At 41.1% G+C, this 25,874-nt stretch overlaps 1 protein-coding gene across 2 annotated transcripts in view; it reads right to left on the reverse strand.

The window, feature by feature from the left end:
* Positions 1–25,874, reverse strand: part of mctp2a (multiple C2 domains, transmembrane 2a) — a 339,546-nt gene that overhangs the window by 166,601 nt on the left and 147,071 nt on the right. For both annotated transcript variants that reach the window (XM_028823594.2, XM_028823595.2), the window contains 6 exons: positions 17,563–17,677; positions 15,653–15,691; positions 7,222–7,380; positions 6,071–6,201; positions 3,617–3,803; positions 3,330–3,423 (listed from right to left, as the gene is read on the reverse strand). In XM_028823594.2, coding sequence (XP_028679427.1) covers positions 3,330–3,423; positions 3,617–3,803; positions 6,071–6,201; positions 7,222–7,380; positions 15,653–15,691; positions 17,563–17,677 — 725 coding nt within the window. The remainder of the gene's footprint in view (positions 1–3,329; positions 3,424–3,616; positions 3,804–6,070; positions 6,202–7,221; positions 7,381–15,652; positions 15,692–17,562; positions 17,678–25,874) is intronic.

The raw sequence follows: 25,874 nt of genomic DNA on the forward strand, positions 1-25,874 counted from the left end.
TTGGTTTATTAAATACGGCATTCCTAAAACAGGAGAGGCATGAGCTTAATGGCATAGTTCTGAATATATTTTGTATGACCTTGGTTAAGACAGACATGTGCAGACCAGTTGTCTACAGTATTTGTAGACATTTTACTTAGAGTATAATTTGTTCAAATTGATGAAGTGTGTATCTCCCCAATGCTGGAGTTCAGTTCATTTTAATTATAATAAAAAATTCCTGTTTACTGTGTTGCCTTAGAATGATACAGATTCAGAGATAAGATGGACATGGCTGGAAAAACTTCTTTATATCTAAACTGTCACCAGAAATTCTGATTTTAGTCATACATATTAATAGAATATTAAAAAAAAAAAACTGTCATACATTTCTAAGTTTTAAATGTGCACATAATCAGAGTTGTATGTTCCTTAAAGACTGCATTTGAGGTGCAGTTATTCAAAGGATGCATAAAACATTGTCAAAGATGAGATCTATAGAAGATTCAGATACCATGTGACTTCCATGAATTAAATGTTGCTCTTATTAACGATTACTGGAATATATGATTATTGTACATAAGAGCAATTGACACTATCTCCAAAACTGATACCATACTGTATCTTCAGCAAATGATAAGTCACCAGATTACTTGTATATTGGCAATATGTTATAGGCAATAGTATAGAACATACATAACATTTACAAGTCAGCCACAAAGTACAAGAGAAGGATTAAACAATGCTGCCGCTCAAAAATACAAAATAACCAGTTTAACCTTTTTATCTTGAAACTTAATAGAGCATTTTAATTCAGTTTTTCAATTGTTTTTCAAACTCTGGAGTCAGCTAATAGGTACCGGCAGGCCAAGCGGAATACAGCTTTGGTGGTTGCTGAGGCAAAAACTTGGGAGGAGTTTGGGGAGGCCATGGAGAATGACTTTCGGACGGCTTGGAGGAGATTCTGGTCCACCGCCCGGCATCTCAGGAGGGGGAAGCAGTGCAGTGTCAGCACTGTATATGGTGGGGATGGTGCGCTGCTGACCTCGACTTGGGACATTGTGGGTCGGTGGGGGGAGTACTTCGAAGACCTCCTCAATCCCAATGAGGAAGCAGAGCCTGGGGACTCGGAGGTGGGCTCCCCCATCTCTGGGACTGAGGTCACCGAGGTGGTCAAAAAACTCCTTGGTGGCAGGGCCCCGGGGTTGGATGAGATACGCCCGGAGTTCCTCAAGGCTCTGGATGTTGTAGGGCTGTCTTGGTTGACACGTCTCTGCAACATCGCATGGACATCAGGGACAGTGCCTCTGGATTGGCAGACCGGCGTGGTGGTCCCCCTCTTTAAGAAGGGGGATCGGAGGGTGTGTTCCAACTACAGAGGGCTCACACTCCTCAGCCTCCCTGGAAAAGTCTATTCGGGGGTTCTGGAGAGGAGGGTCCGTCGAACCTCGGATTCAGGAGGAACAGTGTGGTTTTCGTCCTGGTCGCGGAACAGTGGACCAGCTCTACACCCTTAGCAGAGTCCTGGAGGGTGCATGGGAGTTTGCCCAACCAGTCTACATACTGGACTTGGAAAAGACGTTTGACCGTGTCCGTCTGGGAAATCCTGTGGGGGGTGCTCCGGGAGTATGGGGTACCGGACCCCCTGATAAGGGCTGTTCGGTCCCTGTACAACCGGTGTCAGAGCTTGGTCCGCATTGCCAGCAGTAAGTCGAACCCGTTTCCAGTCACGATTGGACTCCGCCAGGGCTGCCCTTTGTCACCGATTCTGTTCATAATTTTTATGGACAGAATTTCTAGGCGCAGCCAGGGTGTTGAGGGGGTCCGGTTTGGTGGACTCAGGATTGGGTCACTGCTTTTTGCAGATGATGTTGTCCTGTTTGCTTCATCAGGCCGTGATCTTCAGCTCTCTCTGGATCGGTTCGCAGCTGAGTGTGAAGCGGCTGGGATGGGAATCAGCACCTCCAAATCCGAGACCATGGTCCTCAGCCGGAAAAGGGTGGAGTGCCCTCTCAGGGTTGGGAGCGAGATCCTGCCTCAAGTGGAGGAGTTCAAGTATCTCGGGGTCTTGTTCACGAGTGAGGAAAGAATGGAGCGCGAGATCGACAGGCGAATCGGTGCGGCCTCCGCAGTGATGCGGGCTCTGCATCGGTCTGTCGTGGTGAAAAAGGAGCTGAGTCATAAGGCAAAGCTCTCAATTTACCAGTCGACCTATGTTCCTACCCTCACCTATGGTCATGAGCTATGGGTAGTGACCGAAAGAACAAGATCGCGAATACATGAGGTTGAAATGAGTTTCCTCTGCAGGGTGTCTGGGCTTTCCCTTAAAGATAGGGTGAGAAGTTCTGTCATCCGGGAGGGGCTCAGAGTAGTGCCGCTGCTCCTCTGCATCGACAGGAGTCAGATGAGGTGGCTCGGGCATCTGATCAGGATGCCTCCTGGACGCCTCCCTGGTGAGGTGTTCCGGGCACGTCCAACCGGGAGGAGGCCCCAGGGAAGACCCAGGACACGCTGGAGGGACTATGTCTCCCGGCTGGCCTGGGAACACCTCAGAATTCTCCCGGAAGAGCTAGAAGAAGTGGCCGGGGAGAGGGAAGTATGGGTATCTCTGCTCAAGCTGCTGCCCCCGCGACCCGACTTCGGATAAGCGGAAGAGAATGGATGGATGGATGGATGGATTTTCAATTGTTACTTTGTCAAAATGAGCCATTGCATAAAAATAAAAAATATGTAAACATGATTTATCATTCATTCAGAACATTAAAATGCACATAACAATAATATGGTTTAAGTTACAATTAAAATCTGTAAAGGAAACTCTTGCAAGTGACAAATGCAGAGACGAGTTTTCTTAAGAATAAATGGGGAACAAGGGGCATAAAAGTAGTGCTAGTGGTTAAGTACATCTGCTATTTTGTATATTTGTCCAAAGCAGAACAGTGGATAGAAGCAAACTGGTGAGGCCTACTATACAAAAGTAGAGGTGTATTAAGAAAACACATGAGGAGGCTACAGACATGGCATATGACAGTAACTCAGTGGAGGTATACTTCCCTCCATTCTTCTGTACATACTGTACAGACTACAGGCAACAATAAGGAGCATTAATTTTTGTGCTAAAGTATGTGATTTTTTTTCATGTTATGCTATATTCTAAAATGCTAAGCGTTTTCTGTTATAAAAATAATAATTCTGTATGCACACACACCCCAAAGTAACAGCACCTTTCAGGCTACTCAGAAAACTGGGTAACTGCCAAAACGTCGAACAACAGCTACTGTATGTATATTATTGTTAAAAAAGGAAAACGAAAACACTGCTGACTGTATATTAACCACTGTATTTATTACCTGCAAAATCTGCAGCTAAAAGATCCATTGCTTTTAATACTTTTACTTGGAGGAATCCAATATCCTTAATATTTTTGAAGGAGTTGCCGAAACTCTACGAAATAAAAACAAGTGAATTAACACAAATATATACATAAACATATGTCCTTCATCATATCTGAACTAAAGGCTTCCAAGAAAAGCTTATACACTATCATATCTTATTAGAATATCATAATATATAACATCATTGCAGCCATAGCATTCAAAATTTATGGAAGCATGCAAATATAAAATTGTGAACTTACATATCTCTGCTGAATCTGTTCCTTTTCCTTGGAGTCTGCAAGTGGACAAGCACACAAGTCTGATATGGAGACCCCAGTGCAAACACTCAGAGTCATCAAAATAATCACCTTGCCCTGAGAGAACTCAAGGGGCACTTCCATCAGATTGGACTGCTCCTTGGGTAATGTTGCCAAATCAACTTTGCTTCTGCATGCAAAAAAAAAAAAAATTAAAAACAAACAAAGCTTATTGACTATAGATTTGACTAAAACATCCACCTTCTCCTTTGTCAAAATGGTAATCTATACTAGTAAAAGGCAAAGCCCTCACTCACTGACTCACTCATCACTAATTCTCCAACTTCCCGTGTAGGTAGAAGGCTGAAATTTGGCAGGCTCATTCCTTACAGCTTACTTACAAAAATTAAGCAGATTTCATTTCGAAATTCTACGCATAACGGTCATAACTGAATCCTACTTACGTACATATATACGTCCATAGCCTGCAGCTCAGTCGCCGTGTGAGGCGGGGTTGCGCCCTTCATTCCCCGGCCTCCCACGTAGTTGGTTGCCTGCCTATATTGCGTCCCCCATCCCCACGCCTCCCACGTAGTTGGCTGCCTGCCTATTTTACATGTTTGGAGAATCACCAATGCCTCTTAAACATCTTAGATTCACAGGTGAAGATTTGAGTAGCGGACACTTTGATGTTTATGAATGTTTCAACTCTCAAAAGCTGGATACGAAGATATTGACGGAACCGGTTGTATGCTTACAACGCTTGACAGATGCTGAATGTCACTTCAACACAACAAGTCCTGCAAATACTAACGTAACTGAAACAAACCATGAAACTCAAACCGATTATGACAGCAGCAATCCAAGCTGTGAGAAAACAGTAAAAAGGAGGCATGTCAGACAATCATGGTACATTTTCTGATGCAGCCAGACGGAAACAACTTCGCGACGCTGCCGCCAAATACTCGCAGAAAAATCCACACGTTAACAGACACGCTGTCGCTAAATACTCGCAGGCAAATCCACAAGTTCATAGAGATGCTGCCGCTAAATATTCGCACGCAAATCCACAAGTTAATAGAGCTTCTGTTTCTAGGTACGATCCCAATAATAAAAAGCGGCTCATACGAAAACAACAGGTTTGGCTCAAAAAAAGCAGATTGTGGATTTGCGTACAGCCACCGAAACTTTGTAACAGCACGAGACTTCAAGTCACGTGTCTGCAAAAGAACCTAATTGAGGCAACTATTTTTACTGGCAGTGGCTCAGGGGAGAGAGTTTTTATTCCTCGCATCCCCGTTATAGCCTCTGATCTCTGATTTCAATTCAAACGCCTCCAATTTCCAATTAATAAGTCTCAGGGACAAACCCTATAAAAGGTTGGCATTGATTTGAGGCAAGATTGCTTTTCATATGGCCAACTGTACGTTGCATGCTCAAGAGTAAGCTCAGCGCACAGCTTGGTCATATTACAACCAGAGGGCCGAACTGACAACGTGGTATACAAAGAGATCCATTCATCCATCCATCCATTTTCCAACCCGCTGAATCCGAACACAGGGTCACGGGGGTCTGCTGGAGCCAATCGCAGCCAACACAGGGCACAAGGCAGGAACCAATCCCGGGCAGGGTGCCAACCCACCGCAGGACACACACAAACACACCCACACGCCAAGCACACACTAGGGCCAATTTAGAATTGCCAATCCACCTAACCTGCATGTCTTTGGACTGTGGGAGGAAACCAGAGCGCCCGGAGGAAACCCACGCAGACACGGGGAGAACATGCAAACTCCACGCAGGGAGGACCCGGGAAGTGAACCCGGGTCTCCTAACTGCGAGGCAGCAGCGCTACCACTGCGCCACCGTGCCGCCCACAAAGAGATCCTTAACAAATAATTATTTGTATATTTTCCCTCAGTTTAAAAATTTTTACTTTTCTTCTTAATAACAATTTTAAGGCAGTACTTTGCCGCTGCGAAGCGCGGGTATTTTGCTAGTGTACAATAAATATAATCAGTAAAAATCATAAGTTTATTAAATATCAGTAGAAGCAAAATTGGTTAGCCTATTTTCACAAGAAACAGTGAAAAAATAAACAATTACCACATCCCACAAGTTAATATTTACCCAGCTGAAGCATAATATTCTATTGTAAAAGTACAGATATGAACTAAAGAACTGTCTTCTCAAACTTATCTAATGCATGAAACACACTAATATCAGTGTTTAAAGTGTTCTTAATATGTGGTGACCTCTGGAACTAATTCACTAATCTAAACACTAAAAGATAATGAAGACCCTTTGCAGGGTGCTTCGCTGCATTTGAACAATAAACTATTTTACTTTTATAAAATAAAACCTCCTTAACCTGGGTTGCTGACCTGAGAATCTAAAAGGAAGTGGAGAACAACGTTTCATTGAGGTTACACTTAAAACTTACAGGATATAACTTACACTCCAAAGCACTCATCACTCTTTTTGCCTTCCTTTCCCCAAACCTCAATTTCAAGTAAAGAAGAGCTGTCATGAAAGTGGTTAAAATCAAACTTTTCTCTCCACTGGGGGTTGCCAGTCTTGTACAAAATCTGCAAAAATCAAATATACACTGGACATTTTTGTATTATGTGATGCAAGAAATGTGATGGTTATTTAAACAAAAACAAAACACACCCATCTATATTTGGGGAAACAACATCTAAAATTATTTATTTATTTTTTGGATTATTATTTGGATTAAGGTGTAAACCAAAAAGAGAAAGTGATTAGAACAGTTACCCACAAAAATAGTAACTTCTAAATTTGTATTAAGGGAGATATGTAAATGGATGGTGTGATGGATGGCTGGGGACCTTGCCCCACTGGGTGGCCTGGAGAAGCAGGGGACCAGGAGAGGGGCAATTCCTTACTCAGGTCGCAAGAGGGCGGCCATCCTGGATGATGTGGAAGCCACGGAGCTAGAAGGATCAACCCTGTTGGGATCCGTGACTACCACTAGGGGGCACCCGAAGAACTATGGAGCCTTGGACTGCAGCACTTTTGCCATACCAGGAAGTGCTACCGGACCAGGAAGCAGGTACACCCAGACTGCTTCCGGGTGCCCATGCAGCACTTCCGCCACACCAAGAAGTGCTGTAGGAAAGCCATCAGGGAGCACCTGGAGCACATCCGGGTGCATTATAAAAGGGGCCGCCTCATTCCATTCAGGGAGCCGGAGTCGGGTGGAAGAGGACGGAGCTTGCAAGAGAGGAGTGGAGGTGGCAGAAGGAAAGTAAAGGATTGAATAATTGTGAGTTTATTGTGGCTGCGTGTTGAAGAAAAAAAGAAGAATAAAAGTGTGCTTTTTGGACATTTGGCTGTCTCAGTGTCTGTCTGTGTCCGGGCTTCTTTTATAATGGATAAATCTGCTTGGTTCTAAAAGATGACTAGGGCCCATGTTAAACAGATGAACAAAAAAAGGGAGAACACCTAACAAAGCAAACCCTCTTCTGCAGGATAAAAGAACATTTTATTCCAAAAACAAGGTCATAAATATATTGCTCTGAGAAACACTTATAGCATTTAAAATTAAAAGGTGAAAAATACTAACACTCATTTAAGAAAATTACCTTGCTTTTGTACTTCTGGTCACCCAGTTTGAAACGAACAGAAAATTCACCCTCTGGCAGACCTCTTCCTTCTACAAGAGTGATGGCTACCACACCACTCCATAGCTGGCTTTTACGCAGGGTGTCTGAGAGAGAGCGAGTTGACTGCCGGAAACTTGACTGGAAAGGGTAAGTTGGGGGGAGGGGGCAGGGAATCAACCAACAAAAAGAAACTATTTCAGTATTTAGATGCTTGGTTGACAAACTACCAAACGTCATTCCACTGTTAACAGTCTAAAAACACAAAGTATCAAGAGACAATGTTTTCTTAATTTTTTCTTGTTTCTCACTTTTGTACAAATACCACCAAAGACAGATTATTACTTTTATTGTCAAAGGATGATTCTAACAATCAGCTTTTGGGCCCTAATGTGTTTGTAATGTTCTCTTCTACATTGTAATAAGCTACACAGTAATAACATACAATTTACATATTTTAACACAAAAGACAGAGTCTATGGAAAAAAAAAAATCACAACATGTATGTACATATTCCATTGTGTTTGTTTTATGTTGTGCTTTAATAATATTTTTAATTATGTATAATGCTTTTGCTTGAAAATGAAAAATGTGTTATATTAAAATATATTTAAAATAAATATTGCCATTGTTTGTTCTTGTGGCCATCTTTCAGTATTGTATAAGGTTTCCAATTAATGCGTTTGCACTATTATATATATGAAAATGGGCACAATAACTTTACTTAGTCAAAGAGATTAACTACAAGCAATGTTTGTTTCTTTCTGTTTGCACTGCCATATATTTTCCATCCACAAATGAGACCTATGGTAGAAAGCCCATTGTAGCTGCATTTACCCTAATTAACAAAGTTCTGCAGCTTTAGTTTCCTTCATTGGATTCTGGCAATAGCTTGACACATTGAAATGATTCCACAGACAAAATATCTTCATTTTATAAAAGCTTTTGTAAAAATTCAAGGGAAAACTGTTCACACAAAATAGAGAAAAAACTGATATAGTAAAGAAAGGAAGGTTCTTGTTTAATAGAAGTTCTGTTTAAAGCATATATATATTGTTTCATTCTTTACGTTTGCTCATACAGTTGAACCATTTTTAAAACAGTCAGACCTGTATGCATATCCCATTTACAAACTGCAAATGGGTCTTTCAGTCCATGCTAGCAATGTACCTATTCCAAAAAACTGACTTAATTAACACACTGTATTACAGATATAGCTAAGAAGGGTCTATTTCATGTCAACTTACAGTGAATAAAAGGTTATAACATAATCTATTAAAGAAAATTATATTTTAAAATTAAGCAAACCGTAATATGAGTTTAACTTAAAGCATTAAATTTCAAAGATTGGCTCTTACACTGGTTATTGAGAAATGTTACATCTTAAATTTTCTTTGGATTAGTCTGTCATATCTATTGCTAGATGATCACTATCCAGTGCCCCAGAGTTTCTTAACATTATGAAATACTAGACATATAAACAAAAAACGAAATTAACAACAGGACAAAAGCATCAAAAGACAACCAGAGTTACTCTGGGATATGTCTGGTTTCCCCATGAACGTCTAAATGAATAAGAAGGTTCAGAAAATGAATGGACAGATGAATTGTTAGTTGTATTTTTTTCTGTGAATGATTAGACATGCCACAAAACAGAATGTTAAATGAAATACATGTATGTGCTCAGAATCACTCTTAAGGAGCACATACCATATTCTTACATTACATCATCTTGCTTAAAGCATCTTGTTTAAAGTTTGACACAAAGAACTTTACTTTATTAAGAATGAACCCCTAACATGATGCAAAAGTTGTAAATTGAATTAACCAAGTAGGACAACAGTTTCAGAAGCAGCTATTTCACAAGATGAAAGGATTAATGGACATTCTCTAGTGATGAGAAATTAACTTCTCTATCGCGTCTCATTTACCAATAGATCATATAAATGCAGGCACTATGGCCATGTGATGCGATTCCCCGAGTGGCTGGACCAGGCCAAGGTGATGCCCACATAACACCTGGCTGCGACATATAGAGGGTAATTTCCGGAGGGTGGGACTGGATCGCGCGTCTGCCTGGGGAGGTTGCCAACTGAGATCCCGAGCTGTTTTGTCGTGTGGTGGGTGCGGAAACAAACTGTACCAGTGCATGCTCCCCAACTTGACAGTCTACAGAAGAATTGTAGCACTTTTCATTGTGAAAGATGCTATATGAGATAAAGGTTTATGAAGTAATGAAACTACAGTATAAGGTTTAAATATCAGCAATTAATTATTTGCTTAGTAAAACACACTGACGACTGGGTATAATAAATAACAACACTCTTGATCTTTTAGAATTTTGTTTAAAAGATAGTCTGTTCTGTAGTTTACATAAATGCTGAATAGAGCCCAATAGCACATCTCAGAGAGTAAATGTGGTTAAATTACCAAATATAATTATATCTGATAGGAAAAAAAGAAACTTCGATTGAAAAACTATAGTTCAGGCTTGTGAACTTTTATAAAAGAGGGGCCCTCTCAGAAAGCATTACAGCTTTGTGCAATGAAACATTTCAACTTACGACCATGGTTGTTGGGGTCATCTTTAAAAGGACCTTAATTCAAAGTTTTGATCACAGAAAGACAAAGATCACATTTAGACAGTTTTGTGAACATTTCATCATGCCTTGAATATCACCAGAAGAAAGGGAGTGGGACATTGGCATGATGTAGGCATGCATGACATGCATCTGCATTACCACACACTACGCATGCAGCTGCTTCACTGTGTACTAACTTTAGGCAAGATTTCAAAGACCAGAAAGGCAGTGTTATGTTTAGTATATTTTGTGAATTTTTTTTGTGCTTTTTCTGTGGTGTTTTGCAGTTTTAGAGGAGGCAAATCTGGGGTTTTGGACCTGAGAGAATTAAATTCTGAGGTATACTTTGCACTACTTCACTTCCTGAAAGACCTTCCAAAATCTGGTCTCTCTTGAGTGACCACATCAGAGCAGGATTCAATACATTAGACTGGTTCTTCTGAGAAATTGTTTCAGATGTGGTATAGAAGGGACAGGCTCCGTGCCACTGGCCTTACAGCAAGGTGACCTGTCATAGGCCCACTGCTCACACCTCTTACAAATCTGTTTCTATAGGAGGATAATGTCAGTTCACAAACAGCTGTGGTCACAGCTATCCTGAAGAATGAATGCTGCCGTCTAGGCCATAGTCTTGCAATGACCAGTATTTTCTCCTGTCCTTGACCACATAAAGCATCTTTGGCATACCCTGGATCACAAAATCTAGAGACATGACTTTCTGCCTGCTTGCTGTATGGCCAGTAAATGTTATGTTCTTCAGCACAAGTATTACAAAATCTGACAAGTGTAGATTTAGATGCTCCTTGGATGTATAAGCCAGAGGTGGAAAGCAATGAAGGCTGTGAGAAGCAGTCACAAAAGATACTGAAGGACTGCAAGACTCTTATTGTCTATGATCACTGGATCAAGGGTATATCCCGATTCCACGCTAGGCAAGTAACTTCTGGGTTTCTAGGTGTCTGTTTCAGGAGAGGTGTTTTCAGGTTTGTATTTCTTTCAGTGATTATACTTGTGTTTTACATATCATGCTCTGTGCTTAGATATTATTATTGCAATAAAGTTGATTTTACTGCTTATCATTCTGCTTCAAAATTAGCAATCCATCACCATCTTTGTTTGTTTGTCTGCTATTGCATAGTTTCATTCAGTTTAACAAGTGTTGTCCCTTGCTTTGTGTTGCTAATTGCTTCATGGCTCTCAACTTGTTTCACTGCTGCTCCATACTTAAAGAGACTTAGGGCGCTGTTGTGCAAGCGTCAGCCCTTATGTGCAGCCCTCCTCATGTAAAGGCCTATTTGCGTGAAGACTGCGAGTCTACCGGACAAGGCAACAGACACTTCCACTTGACTAAGTTACTCTTCTTTTGTTTTCCTGTCAATGTCATCTTCAGCATGTGTCAACAATACATTCCCGCTGTTAACAGAAGATGTTTCTCTCACCTATTTAGCAGGAGAGGGAGAAATCCAGACAACCATTGTCCATTGCATCAAGCCACCACCACATATAGTCTATTCTCCTTTGGCTTTGTGGAACTGCCAGTCTGCAGTCAACAAAGCAGACTTTATTCCAGCTTTTGCCACACAAAGGGGCCTCCAAGTGGTGGCTCTGATAGAGACATGGATTCAACCAGAAAACATGGTAACACCAAAAGCACTTTCCTCTGCTTTCAACTTCTGCTGCTCCAATGGTCGGGGTCGGGGGCTACACAGGTATTCTTACATCTGAGACCTGGAAATTCACACCAATGGATGCAATTTTACTATTTTTGAATACCATGTTATTACTGTCTCCTTTCCAATTAACATGACCATTGTTGTTGTCTTGTGCCCTCCAGGTTTGCTCAGGATCTTCCTTGATGAGCTGGATGGACTGCACTCTTCCTTCAAAGATGATGGCAGCCCACTTCTAATCCTCAGGGACCTGAATATCCACCTGGACAACCCTCATGCTGCCGAGTTTCTTGCACTTCTTTCCCCTTTTAACATCATACAGCTCCATACCCCACCGATTCAAAAGGCTGGCAATTTGCTTACATTGTCTTCTCACACAACTGTTACTCCCACAAATGCAACTGTCACCCCTTCACACATGCCTGACCACTTTTTCATTCAGTTCTCTCAGCTGCTTCCCTCTTTTCACTCTTCTCCTCCCCCGTCAACTCTGCTTCCTCTCTCCCACCCATTTCTTTTCCATAGTCTCCTTTGCTCTTCTTCCTCCTAACTACTTCTCCTGTCTCAACACCAACATGGCCACAGACACCCTATACTTGTGTCTGTTCTCCTGTCCTGACAATGTTTGTTCTCTGTCTTTCGGGCCTGCACATCAAAGACCCTCCTGTCCCTGGTTTTCAGAAGCACTCCACAATCAATGGACTGACCTCAGGACAACCGAAAGGAAATGAAGGGAGTCAAAGGCTCAGACGGGCCTGGCTAAGTATCAGTCCCTTCTTGCATCCTTTTCTTTTGCCACCATCAACGCCATCATGGTAAGGTTCTATCAGTCCAAAATTAAAAGCACCACTGACACATGCTCTCTGTTCACTGCATTCACTTTCCTTTCTAACCCTCCTCCACCTCCTAACCAACCTCCTTGTCTGCTCATGACTTCACCACCTTATTTCAAGATAGGGTGACTTCCATCAGCAGTCAGTTCTCACCCTCACTCCCACCCAGTATGACTCCTTCCAAACATCACCCGACATTCTTCACATTCTTTCCAATCCCTGCCACTGACGTTTCCAACCTCCTCTCCTATCACCTGTCCATTTGAACCTATTCCCCCACTTCTCCTACAGGAAATCTCCCCCTCACTCATTCCTACAATTGCATAAATCATTAACACCTTACTCAGCTCAGGCACATTTCCTACCATCTTCAGACATGTTCTGATGACCCCAGTTCTCAAAAAAACCAACACTCTGTCCATCACAAATCAGCAATTACATGCCTGTCTCTTTACTTTCATTTTTTTCCAAAACACCTGAACGTGTTGTTTCTAACCAGGTCTCTTCCTTCCTTGTACAGAATGGATTGAGCAACACCAAACTGTATGGCTACAACAGGAACTACTCGACTGATATGACACTGGTGGTTGACCAGCCACAACCTGCAAGAGTTACCAGCATGTCATTGGTCCTGATCCCGCTGGATATCTCTTGTGCCTTTGAAACAGTCAATCACAACATCCTTCTTGCCACCCTTTCTGACACTGGTATCACTGGAAATGTTCTCAGATGGTTTGAGTCCTATATCTCAGGCAGATCCTACAGTGTGTCCTGGCGAGGGGAGTTGTCAAAGGTACACTAGACATGTACAGTTGTACCTCAAAGATTGGTGCTGGGTCCTCTACTTTTTTGTCTCTGTACACCACCTCGATGGACTTCATCATTCAATCCCATTGGTTCTCTTATCAATGCTATGCCGATGTTACACAGCTATACTTGTCATTCCCTCTGGAGGACCACCATCTACTGCTCAACATGGCAAAACCAAGCTTCTTGTGATCCCAGTCAGCCAGTTTGTTCAACTTCCCATCTCTGTACAGCTTGGCTCAGTGTCGCTAACACCTGCCAAGTCTGTATGCAACCTTGGAGTGATTTTTTTCTGACCACAATTGTCATTCATCCAGGTTCATGCTGTACAGCATCCACAAGATTAGATCTTTTCTGACAAAGTATGCAGCACAACTTCTTGTCCAGGCTCTGGCCTTATCATGTATGGACTACTGCAACTTGGTTCAGGAAGGAGTACATGCATGGGCTTTCAAGGCACTGCAGCCTGTTTCATATTTAACCAGCCAAGACAGGCACATGTCACTCCGCTCTTCAAGTCGCTACATTGGCTCCCTGTAACAGTACGCATGAAGTTCAAATCCCTGATGCTTGCCTACAGAGTAGTCAGTAGGTCAACATCTGTGTATAAGGAGACACTGGTGAGGTTCTCTACTCCTTCTTGCCCACTCAGGTCTGCCAGTGAACATCGTCTGATGAGGCCACATATGCATAGTAGCAAGTCTCAATTCAAACTCTTTTTCTGTGTAGTTCCCAGTTAGCAGAACAGGATACCCACCTCCATCAATACTCCTGACTCCCTCAATGTATTTAAGGAATAATTGAAGACCCTTCTGTTTTGTGAATATCTGTCTAATTGATTGAAGGAGATGAAAAACTATGCTCTGTAAACTTTTATATTGTTGGTTACTGTCTAAGTTTAATTGCCTTATCGATTATAATCTATGATTCGTTAGCACATCTTTTCACTTGTGGCAATCAACTTTTGTTACCTGTACTATTACACTAGCTGAACAAACAGGCCCATGCCTAATATTACTACATTATGTTTACCTCTGTTGTAAGTTGTTTCGTATAAAAACGTCCACCAAACAAATAATTGTAAATATATTTTTTTTGTTGTTTATCCATTGTTGTGCTGTTTTTTTATTATTATGCAAATCAAATGTGAACATATTTAAAATGCCAAATTTGTGCCTTGTGTTAATGACTTTATTGAAGTTGCATCTGACAGATGGTGTTCAAAGCCCTGGAATAGGTTCATTTAAACTGAGCCTTCCCCAAAATCCTTCATGGCAGAAATAAAATGAAATACTAGCTTACAAATTGCAGATGCAAATGAACTTCATTGAGCATTGAAATTCTCAGGGCATGGTGGTGGCTATTTTATATCTTTGCACAGTTCTTTGCTTTGAAAAGTCCTACTAGTCCGATGATTACACATTTTGAAAGAAATAGATTTTTAATTGAAACTGAAACTAGAATATTATCATCCATTTCTTTCTAGCTCTGTGGCCCTGTCTTTAAGAAGACAGGCATCTCCCTAATGTCTTTCTCTCACTTTCTTTTCTGTTTATTTACATTCAAGGCTTTCGCTAAAATAGTGTCTTGTTTTAATTATTAAGCTCATTTTTGCAAAAGAGAAATTGTACATATTATGTACATGTATACATATGTACAATAGACCCTCATCTTGCAAGAAGGATATGTTCCTTGCCTCTGCTTATAGTATAACATTTGATATAGTGAAATATCTGTAGACTACCCCTTAAATTACACCAAAAGTTCACTGCACTTGGTTTAACTACATACATTAAGAAAAATACATAAGAAAAACTGCTTTAATTTCAATGCACCAGTGTACAGTAATTTTATTTTGCAGGTCCCTCAGGCTGTATGCACAAGTCTACAGCAGATGTAGACACAGCACTTTGTTAGGGTCCAGTATAGCCAGCTCTGTTTTACAAAAGTCTCAACACATGAGGAAATACATTGCAAGTTTCACCGAATAATTTCATGGCAAAAGCTTTTTTCACTTCTTCTTGCACCGCCATAGGTTAAAAGAGTGTTAGTGTGGGAGGTAAGTGTCACAGGGATGGGTGAGGCAAAGCATATATGTACAGGAGATAATAACTAAAGTATACAAAATATTCAGGGAGTTTAAATGGGAGGTGCATTACATAAAAAAAAAAGATTTTCACCTAAATATATTTTTAACAGCAAAAAAACAAAAACGAAATTCAGTAGGCATTAAAATTTTCAAGGCATTTTAAAAGTTTTACAGATCGCCATTATAAAGGAAATCTGAAGAAGAAAAATTTCAAATCAATCTTTGGTTTATAAAAGTGCAGATTAACAAATTTTACTAAGATGCATCTGCGGTGGGCTGGCGCCCTGCCCGGGGATTTGTTCCTGCCTTGCGCCCTGTGCTGGCTGGGAGTGGCTCCGGCAGACCCCCATGGCCCTGTGTTAGGATATAGTGGGTTGGACAATGACTGACTGATTGACTAAGATGCATGGACAAATGCAAATAGAAACTTACCTTTATGTTACTTCGTCGTTTCTGTTTGTTTTCAGGTTTCTTTTCAGGAAAATGCAATGAAAAAGAATTGGGAGTTAATAAAAAGCAATATTAAGGTGTTGAGAAACAAGAACAGGGATTAAAAATTTATAAATCAAATGTATTATTTTGAAAGAGGGGAGGGCATTGCATCATTTAGTTCCAAGCAGCAGGAAGAAAGATATTAAAATAAAAAAAAAACAAATAAAAAGCAATTAAGTAAGTAAAAAAGTAAGCAAGTAAGTACAGTTCTATGTAAAAGATTTGGCACCCCTGATAAAAACCACTATATGAATTTATAACTCGTTAAGCTTTTGAGGCAGCAACTTCATTTTAACATATTTTCTACTTTATGGAAACAGCAACATTTCAGTAATGAAATATTTTTTATTGGACCAACAGAACCAAATTAATGTGCATTTAAACAAAAATAGGCAGGTACATAAATTTGGGTGCATCAAAGGAATAATCCCATCAATATTTAGTAGAGCCTCTTTTTGCTGAAATAACAGCCTGTAGACGCCTGACAATGAGAAGTCCCTGAATTCTCGTTGGTCACATTTTGGACCATTTTTCCATACAAAATGCCTCCAGTTCAGTCAGGTTTGTTGGCCTCCGAGCGTGGACACCTTGCTTCAAATCAATCCATACATTTTCAATGATGTTCAGGTTTGGGGACTGGGATGGCCATTCTAGAGCACTGTACTTGGGCCACTGCATGAATTCCTTGGTAGAATTTGAACAGTACTTTGGATCATTGTTGTGCTGAAACATCCGACCCCGGCAAAACTTCAACTTTGTGAGTGACTCTTGAACATTATTGTCAAGAATCTGCTGATACTGGGAGGAATTCATGTGGCGCTCAACTTTAACAAGGTTTCCAGTACCTGTGCTAGCCACACAGCCCCATAACATGATGGATCCTCCAGCAAATTTTACAGTAGGCAGCAAGTTCTTCTCCTGGAATGCTGTGTTTTTTTCGCCATGCATAGTGCCTCTTGTTGTGACCAAATAACTCTACCTTCGTCTCATCTGTCCACGGTATTTTTTCATAAAACGTTTCTGGCTTATACAGATATGCTTTTGCATACCTCATTCGACTCTTCTTGTGGTGAATACTCAGAAAAGGCTTTTTGCGCATCACCCTTCCACCGAGCTGTTCCCAGTGCAAAGTGCGCTGGACTGTGGAACGATGTAGAGTGACACCATCAGCAGCCAGATGTTCTTGTAGCTCTCTGGAGGTGGTCTATGGTTTGTCTGTGATCATTTTAACCAGCCTTCGGCTATGCCTTTCAGATATTTTTCTTGGCCTACCACATCTTCCCATCACAAGGACTGTTCCTGTGGCCTTCCATTTCATAACTACATTTCTGACTGTGGAGACAGACAGTCCACAACTTTGTGATAATTTCTTGTACCCTCCTCCTGATTCATAACGATGAATTATCTTCGTTTTTAGGTCATTAGAGAGTTCTTGAGAGATTCCCATGTTGGCACTCTCTAAGAGAGAATCAAGGACAAGCACAACTAGCAATTACCTATGTTAAATAGCTTTTGTTATGATTGGTTGCATGTGTCTTTGTAGCTTAAGGTCTAATGAGCTAATCAAAGCAATTTTGTGCTGCAACCTGTCAGCATTAAATTACTACAGGTCTTCAAATTAATGCAACTCATTTTTACATTTTATTTTATTTCAGACAACTCAATAATGCTACACTGAGAATTTTGGTATGATAAACATCCCCTTGACTACATTTTTCTAGTAAAAATGACATATTGCTGTGATCTTCTCTTATGAAGACAGAGCAAATTATCATGCAACCTCAGAGGGATGCCCAAACTTTTACATAGCACTATAAGTAAGTAAGTAAGTAAATAAATAAAACCCTTACCAGCAAGTCCTTGTTTTCAGTATTTTTCAAAGATAAAGCTAAGTCTAGAACTATTACTCCCATATCATCTTCCAGGCTATTTGGGTCATTTAGAGGTAGTACCAATTCCAGAGTCCTAAAAAAAAAAAAAAAAAAAAAAAAAAAAAAAGGATAAGTGAGGTGTTTTCAAGTCAAAGTTATTCCTTCAGAAACATGGTGTATGTTTTGTCAAGTGAAATAATATTCTAAAGTTAATCTGTTCTAATTTTTACAATGAATTAATACCAAACACACTCTTAAAGGGCAACCTATAAACGATACAAAATATATACAGTGTGTGTGTGTGTGTGTGTATATATATATATAATGCTGAAAAAAATTAAAGGAACACTTTTTAATTGTAGTATAGCATCAAGTCAATGAAACTTCTGGGATATTGATCTGGTCAGTTAAGTAGCAGAGGTGGTTGTTAGTTTATATATATATATATATATATATATATATATATATTAATAAATAATAATTCATTACATTTATATAGCGCTTTTCTCAGTACTCAAATATACATACACACACATACATACACACACACACATATATACATACATATACATATATATTTATATACATTATACACGTTTTACTGACAAATTGGTAAACAACATTCTACCAGTATTTTTATTAAGGGGATGACTAAAGAAGAAATCATTTGTTTGGTTTATTAATATTTTAAGTTGTCTGCGGTCATCACCATTCTCAGAAAATGTTTTTCTATGCTAGAACAGCCTATTATAAATAAAACATACATCCTTTGTAATTGCTTTTGTATTTAGATAAAAAAAAATCCTGGAAAGGAAATTTACAGGGCGACGATACGTGATCTTCTCGGAAGTTCTCGGAAGACATTTAAAAGATCCGTGAGACAAAAAAGACTGGCCACGAAGCGTCTGGTGGGGACCATAAACATGAGACTTGGTGCCAACAGATTACCCCAGGGCAGGCTCGCGAGGACGTGGAACATGAGATTCTTGCAAGACACGCCCTTCTTATCAAATAAGAGCACAGCCAGCAGTAGCACACACAGTCACTGTTAGGTCCGATTGATGGAAGGCGGGATACAGCTCAGAAGACTGATAGCGGGGTACCGATTGATGCGGTAAGGGGAGGGGGCAGATGCTAGAAAGTTGTGTTTGGGGTAACGAAGACGGCGAATGTTCAAGTTGAACTTTTGTGACACTTTATTACGTCAGTCGCTACAGTCTCAAAAAAAGATGGTACAGATCGTATTAGCGCAAAAAAAGGTAATTAATCATCAGAACCAGGAGTGATTGAAAAAATAGCAGGACAAATTGAGGTCAGAAATAAAAGGCAAAGAGTGGAAAAAAAAAAGTGTGTTTGCCTTCAGATCATTCAATGCATAAAACGTAGATTTACACAATAATGGAACATATGCTATGACAATCTGTACTCCCACACCAGTCAAAGCAACGACATGTTTAATTTCAAAGAATACACAATTCGGTCAGGTGTATATTTATGATCACGGAGAAGCGATGTAAATTTTAACAGGCGAAAAGAAAGGTAATGTATATATTCCGCGAATAACAACAGACACAAAAGGAGATCGTGATATGCCATTCGTATTAAAATGTTTACAGTTTACTGTGAGAATAGCTTTTGCTATGACAATTAACAAATCACAGGAACAAACATTAGAAAAAGTCAGATTATTTATTAGAGGAACAGAAACAATATTCACTCACGGGCAGTTATACGTTGCGTTGTCACAATGTGTCTCCAAAGACGGAATCAAAATGCAATGCAATATGGAAGAAAAGGTAATTCCAAATATTGTTTTTATTGAAGCTTTAAAGTAAAAGCAGTAAAATTCAAAAGTATTGTAGCGTCCAAGCCAAGTTGAACCCTTTTTTGTTTTAAGTGACTGTTACGTCCGACTGAGGGAGGGCGGAGTACAGCACGGAAGACTGATAGCAGGGTACTGATTGATGCGGTAAGGGGGTGCGAGACTCGGGGGAGGAGGGGTTGGAGAGGGTGCTAGAAAGTTATGTTTGGGGTTACGAAGTCGGCGATTGTTCAAGTCAAACTTTTGTGACACTTTATTACGTCAGTCGCTACAGTATCAAAACAAAAGATAGTAAAGATCGCATTAGCGCAAACAAAGGGGAATTAATCATCAGAACCAGGTGTAATTGAAAAAATAGCAGGGCAAAGCAAGGTCAGAAATAAAAGGCAAAGAGCAGAAAACAAAGTCTTTTCGCCTTCGCATCATTCAATGCAAAAAAACATGGATTTACACAATAATGGACCACACACTATGAGAATCTGTGGTCCCGCAACAGTTAAAGCAACGATTCCAAAGAAAAAAAAAAGCTTTTAAAATTGTATATCCGATTAAACAAACACAAGGGTTGGCGAGCGAAGCAAGCAGGGGGCAGAGCCCCATAGTACCTTAATATTTTGATAATTAGCTAAAGTGAAAAGTATCAAAGATGTTGTGGTGTTGTAAGTCTACAGTTTTAGAAATGTTGCTGTGTAAGGTATTGCTTGGCTGTGCATGTTTTTGCTGATAACAAATAAGAACCAGTTTAAATGACATGCATAAATAAAACTGCTACCACAAATCACATTTGCAGTTTATGGTTGCACAAATGTGCTTCAAACAAACCCCCAATTTCTAAATTATGTTGTACAAGCACGTCTCAGTATAGCCTTCTGCTTCTGATATAAAAAGCATAAGTTAGTTTTTAAGTTAGCTCTGTAAAGTGGTTGATTTCAAAGTAAGAATTTTATCTTTGAGCTCTGATAATACTGTAAGTATAGCCATATAAGGTTACTAAAAGGAAGTGATCAGAGCTCTTCCACCACCATCATGACTGAGGTTCACATGCAAGGTAAAAGAGGTTAAGATGCCAAACAGTAAGGCAATAAAAGAGCTGCTTAGATAACTGAATATCTAAGATATGGCAATTCACAGCATACAACCTGGTATTGTTAATGTGCTTGTGCTTTGGCAAATAAGGTTATTAATATTAATGTTTTAAATTTTAAAATATTAAACTGAGTTAATAACCTGCTTCCCAGGCTTGAATTTCTACTTAATCTACTGCTGATGACTAACTGCATTAGTTATGTCAGCAGGTGAGGAGGACCCTCCAACAGAATTGTAGAAGTTGTAGTAGCATGATACAGAATAAAGTGTGAGTTGTATAGAATTGATAAAATAGTATGATATAGAGTAAAGTGTGGGCTATACACTCCAAGTGCTGTTTAAGGCTGGAGAAATAGAAAATTACACTTTATATCATGGGCCTACATTAAACAAAAATCTTTGTAGGTTAGAGAAGAAGTATTCAAAAAGCCTTTCTGCAATTAAACAGTGACTTACACAAATCTACATAAAATTCATTACAGCTGTTTCTAAATAAGGAGAAGGTGAACAGAAAACCAACAACATAACTTAACATTAGAATCAGAACGCTCTAGACGAGAACAGGCCATTCAGCCCAACAAAGCTCGCCAGTCCTATCCACTTATTTCTTCCAAAAAAAACATCCAAGTCGAGTTTTGAAAGTCCCCAATGTCTTACTGTCTACCACACTACTAGGTAGCTTATTCCAAGTGTCTATTGTTCTTTGAGTAAAGAAAAACTTCCTAATGTTTGTGCGAAATTTACCCTTAACAAGTTTCCAGCTGTGTCCCCGTGTTCTTGATGAACTCATTTTAAAATAACAGTCTCGATCCACTGTACTAATTCCCTTCATAATTTTAAACACTTCAATCATGTCACCTCTTAATGTTCTTTTGCTTAAACTGTAAAATTCTCAGCTCTTTTAATCATTCCTCATAATTCAACCCTTGTAGCCCTGGAATCAGCCTAGTCGCTCTTCTCTGGACCTTTTCTAGTGCTGCTATGTCCATTTTGTAGCCTGGAGACCAAAACTGCACACAGTACTCAAGATGAAGCCTCATCAGTGCATTATAAAAGTTAAGCATAACATCCTTGGACTTGTACTCCACACATCATGCTATATAACCTAACATTCTGTTAGCCTTCTTAATGGCTTCTGAACACTGTCGGGAAGTCGATAGCTTAGAGTCCACTATGACTCCTATGTCCTTCTCATAAGGTGTACTCTCGACTGCCCATTGTGTATTCAAACCTAACATTTTTACTTCCTATGTGTAATACTTTACATTTACTGACATTAAATTTCATCTGCCACAAATCTGCCCAAACCTGCATGCTATCCAAGTCCTTCTGTAATGATAAAACTGATTCCAAATTATCTGCTAATCCACCTATCTTGGTATCATCTGCAAACTTAACCAGCTTGTTACTTACATTCCTATCTAAATCATTTATATATATTAAAAATAGCAGCGGCCCTAGCACTGACCCCTGTGGAACACCACTCTTAACATCGGCCAGTTCTGATGAGGTTCCTCGCACCATCACCCTCTGCTTCCTGTGTCTGAGCCAATTCTGCACCCATCTAAAAACATCACCCTGAACTCCCACTTCCTTTAATTTGATGCCCAACCTCTCATGTGGCACCTTATCAAATGCTTTCTGAAAGTCCAGATAATATCATATGCTCCACTTTGATTGTATCCTTTTGTTGCCACCTCATAGAATTTCAGCATGTTAGTAAAACACGACCCCCCCTCTTCTAAACCCATGCTGACTGTTCAGAATAACTCCAGTCCTTGCCAGGTGTTGCTCAATCTTATCCTTAATAATAACTTCCATTACTTTTCCTGTGATGCATGTTAAGCTTACTGGCTTATAGTTGCTTGGATCTGCCCTGTCACCCATTTTATATAATGGGATGATATTTGCCATTTTCCAGTCCTTCGGAATCTCTCCAGTGTGCAGTGACTTCCTAAAAATATGTGTCAAGGGGTTATATATGTACTCACTAGCCTCCTTAAGAACTCGAGGGTAAATATTATCTGGTCCTGGTGATTTGTTTGATTTTAGCTTATTTAACCTAAGCAGCACTTCTCCCTCTACAATTTCCAAATCCCTTAGTACCTCCTTAGTAGTCCCTGTTACCTCAACATACAGCAACTGATGAAAGGCACACTTAATCAACCACTGATAGGGTTAAATTTACAAGATCTTAAAATATGTTAATGGGCTGAAATCCATGGAAACAAACTATACATAAATTTGAAAGGAAATGCTAAGCAAATGTTTAAACTGCACAAACCTCATATTGCAAATTTCTCACACTACATCCTCAAACTTGTGACTCATATAAAAATAAATTTGAGGTAAATTTTTAGTGGTAGTAGTATTGTCAAACGTAGAGTTCAGTGAAATTCTTACATGTCTGTTGTGATGTGAAATTTTGCATACAAGTTGATAAATATTTTGTATGTCTTTATTTGTAACTTAGGCAAAGCAATGTAATATTAGTGTTACATTAGTGTGAAGCGTTCATGTTTACCCCCCCCCCCCCCCCTTTTAGGAAAGGGTCTCTTTGAATTTTACGACAGGGTTTGAGGGAAGTGCCTGAAACCAGTTTGGCAAGTGTTTCTCTGCTAAAGTCTCTCTGTCAACCCCCGCAGGAAAGCCAGGCTGCCTAACTGCCAAGCTTTACCTTAACATATGGTTTGAAGGGCAGGTGTGAAGATGTTCTATCCACCCATTGGTCTGAAGTATGGAACTGGCTTGTATCAGAAGCCTTTAAGTACCATGACGTCGTATTGACTGTAGGAGTTGGACAGAGAATCTATAAATTTGCTCACTCCCTCACTCTCTCTCTCATACCAAATGAATGACCATCTCACACCATGAACTGAAAAGGACAACACAATGAAGAACACAGCTCAGCAGCCACATTGAGACAGGCATGCAGCCTGTTCAGAAGAAAGTGGACCACAAATGATGCTTTAACTAGAGACATTTTAAGTAACTAACAAGTCTGTGTGACGCCTGAAACTACACGTCACCATTTATCAGGTTGAATGATTGCCAATATTCAAATGTACTTTGCATATTGTTATTTATGAATATTATCAATAATACATTGTTTAAATTGTAACTTAACTCCTGCTTGTCTTTTACTATACCTAACTGCCTGAGGTTATAGATGTAGAAGGGACGTTGGGGAGAAGTTATATGGTACAGTACCTTATAAACAGTGGTAAGTCTGTGAGATTTGAGGCATTCTGACAAAGGCTACATATTAATAATACAAAAGGGGAAAGTAGAGTAAAATATTACTCTACCAAGACAAACCAATGTCCAACCAACATGTAACGCATCGCCACTCTATGTCACAGTGATAAAAATAAATTGTTAAAATACTTAACTATTTGGTACAGAGCCCCCGATGGGACATTGTGTAATTTTTTTTTTCTGAGGATTTAACAAGCGCGCACCAGACAGTTTCAACCGCACAGTAACTGAAAAGGGGATCCATACCTATACATAATTTCTGATGCATATTAGTTCTGTTTTATAGTTGCACTTAGGAAAAATGGAAATTGGAGACTCCTCCTCGAGCCGCCACCTTATCGTGGTGGAGGAGTTTGTGTGTCCCAATGATCCTAGGAGCTCTGTTGTTGGGGGCTTTATGCCCCTGGTAGGGTCACCCAAGGCAAATTGGTCCTAGGTGAGGGAAGAGATAAAGAGTGGTTCAGAAAACCTACCATGAAGAATAAAAACTTTGGACAACGTTTTCCCTTGCCCGGATGCGGGTCACCGGGACCCCCTCTGGAGCCAGGCCTGGAGGTGGGGCTCGATGACGAGCGCTTGGTGGCTAGGCCTGCACCCATGAGGCTCAGCCGGTCACAGTCCGAAGAGGCAACGTGGGTCCCCCTTCCCATGGGCTCACCACCTGTGGGAGGGACCAAGGAGGTTGGGTGCTGTGCGAGTTGGGTAGTGGCCTAAGGCGGGGACCTTGGCAGTCCAATCCTCGGTTACAGAAGCTGGCTCTTGGGACGTGGAATGTCACCTCTCTGATGGGGAAGGAGCCTGAGCTAGTGCGCGAGGTCGAGAGGTTCTGGCTAGATATAGTCGGGCTCACCTCGATGCACAGCGTTGACTCTGGAACCAATCTCCTTGAGAGGGGCTGGACTTTCTACCACTCTGGAGTTGCCCCCAGTGAGCGGGTGTGGGCATACTTATTGCACCCCAACTTGGAGCCTGTTCATTGGGGTTCATCCCAGTAAACGACAGGGTAGCCTCCCTCCGGCTTCAGGTGGGGGTACGGGTCCTAACTGTTGTTTGTGCGTATGCGCCGAACAGCAGTCTGGGGTACCCACCCTTTTTGGAGTCCCTGGAGGGGGTGCTAGAGGGCACACCTTCTGGGGACTCCCTCGTTCTGCTGGGAGAGTTCAATGCTCACATGGGCAATGACAATGAGACCTGGAAGGGCGTGATTGGGAGGAATGGCCCCCCCCGATCTGAACCCAAGCGGTGTTTTGTTATTGGACTTCTGTGCTCGTCACGGATTATCCATAACGAACACCATGTTCAAGCATAGGGGTGCCCATATGTGCACCTGGCAACTTTATGGTCGTGTCATCGGACTTGCGGCCACATGTCTTGGACACTCGGGTGAAGAGAGGGGCGGAGCTGTCAACTGATCACCACCTGGTGGTGAGTTGGCTTCGATGGTGGGGGAGGATGCCGGTCAGGCCTGGTAGGTACAAACGTAATGTGAGGGTCTGCTGGGAATGTCTGGTAGAGTCCCCTGTCAGAAGTAGTTTCAACTCCCACCTCCGGCAGAACTTTGACAACGTCCCGATGGAGGTGGGGGGCATTGAGTCCAAATGGACCATGTTCCATGCCTCTATTGTTGAGGCGGCTGACTGGAGCTGTGACCGTAAGTCGGTGCCTGTCGTGGTGGCAATCCCCGAACCCGTTGCTGGACACCAGCGGTGAGGGATGCCGTCAAGCTGCGAGACTCCGGAGGCAGCTAATATGTACCGGCAGGCCAAGTGGAATGCGGCTTCGGTGGTTGCTGAAGCAAAAACTCGGACGTGGAAGTAGTTTGGGGAGGCTATGGAGAACAACTTCCGGATGGCTTCGAGGAGATTCTGGTCCACCATCCTGCGTCTCAGGAGGGGAAAGTGGTGCAGTGTCAACACTGTGTATGGTGAGGATGATGTGCTGCTGACCTTGACGTTGTGGGTCGGTGGGGGGAGTACTTCGAAGACCTCCTAAATCCCACTGACATGCCTTTCAATGAGGAAGAAGAGCCTGGGGACTCAGAGCTGGGCTCTCCCATCTCTGGAACTGAGGTAACCGAGGTGGTCAAAAACTCCTTGGTGGCAGGGCCCCAGGGGTGGATGAGATA

Source organism: Erpetoichthys calabaricus, chromosome 17 (assembly GCF_900747795.2).
Source record: "Erpetoichthys calabaricus chromosome 17, fErpCal1.3, whole genome shotgun sequence".
In the NCBI taxonomy this organism is placed as follows: Eukaryota; Metazoa; Chordata; class Cladistia; order Polypteriformes; family Polypteridae; genus Erpetoichthys; species Erpetoichthys calabaricus.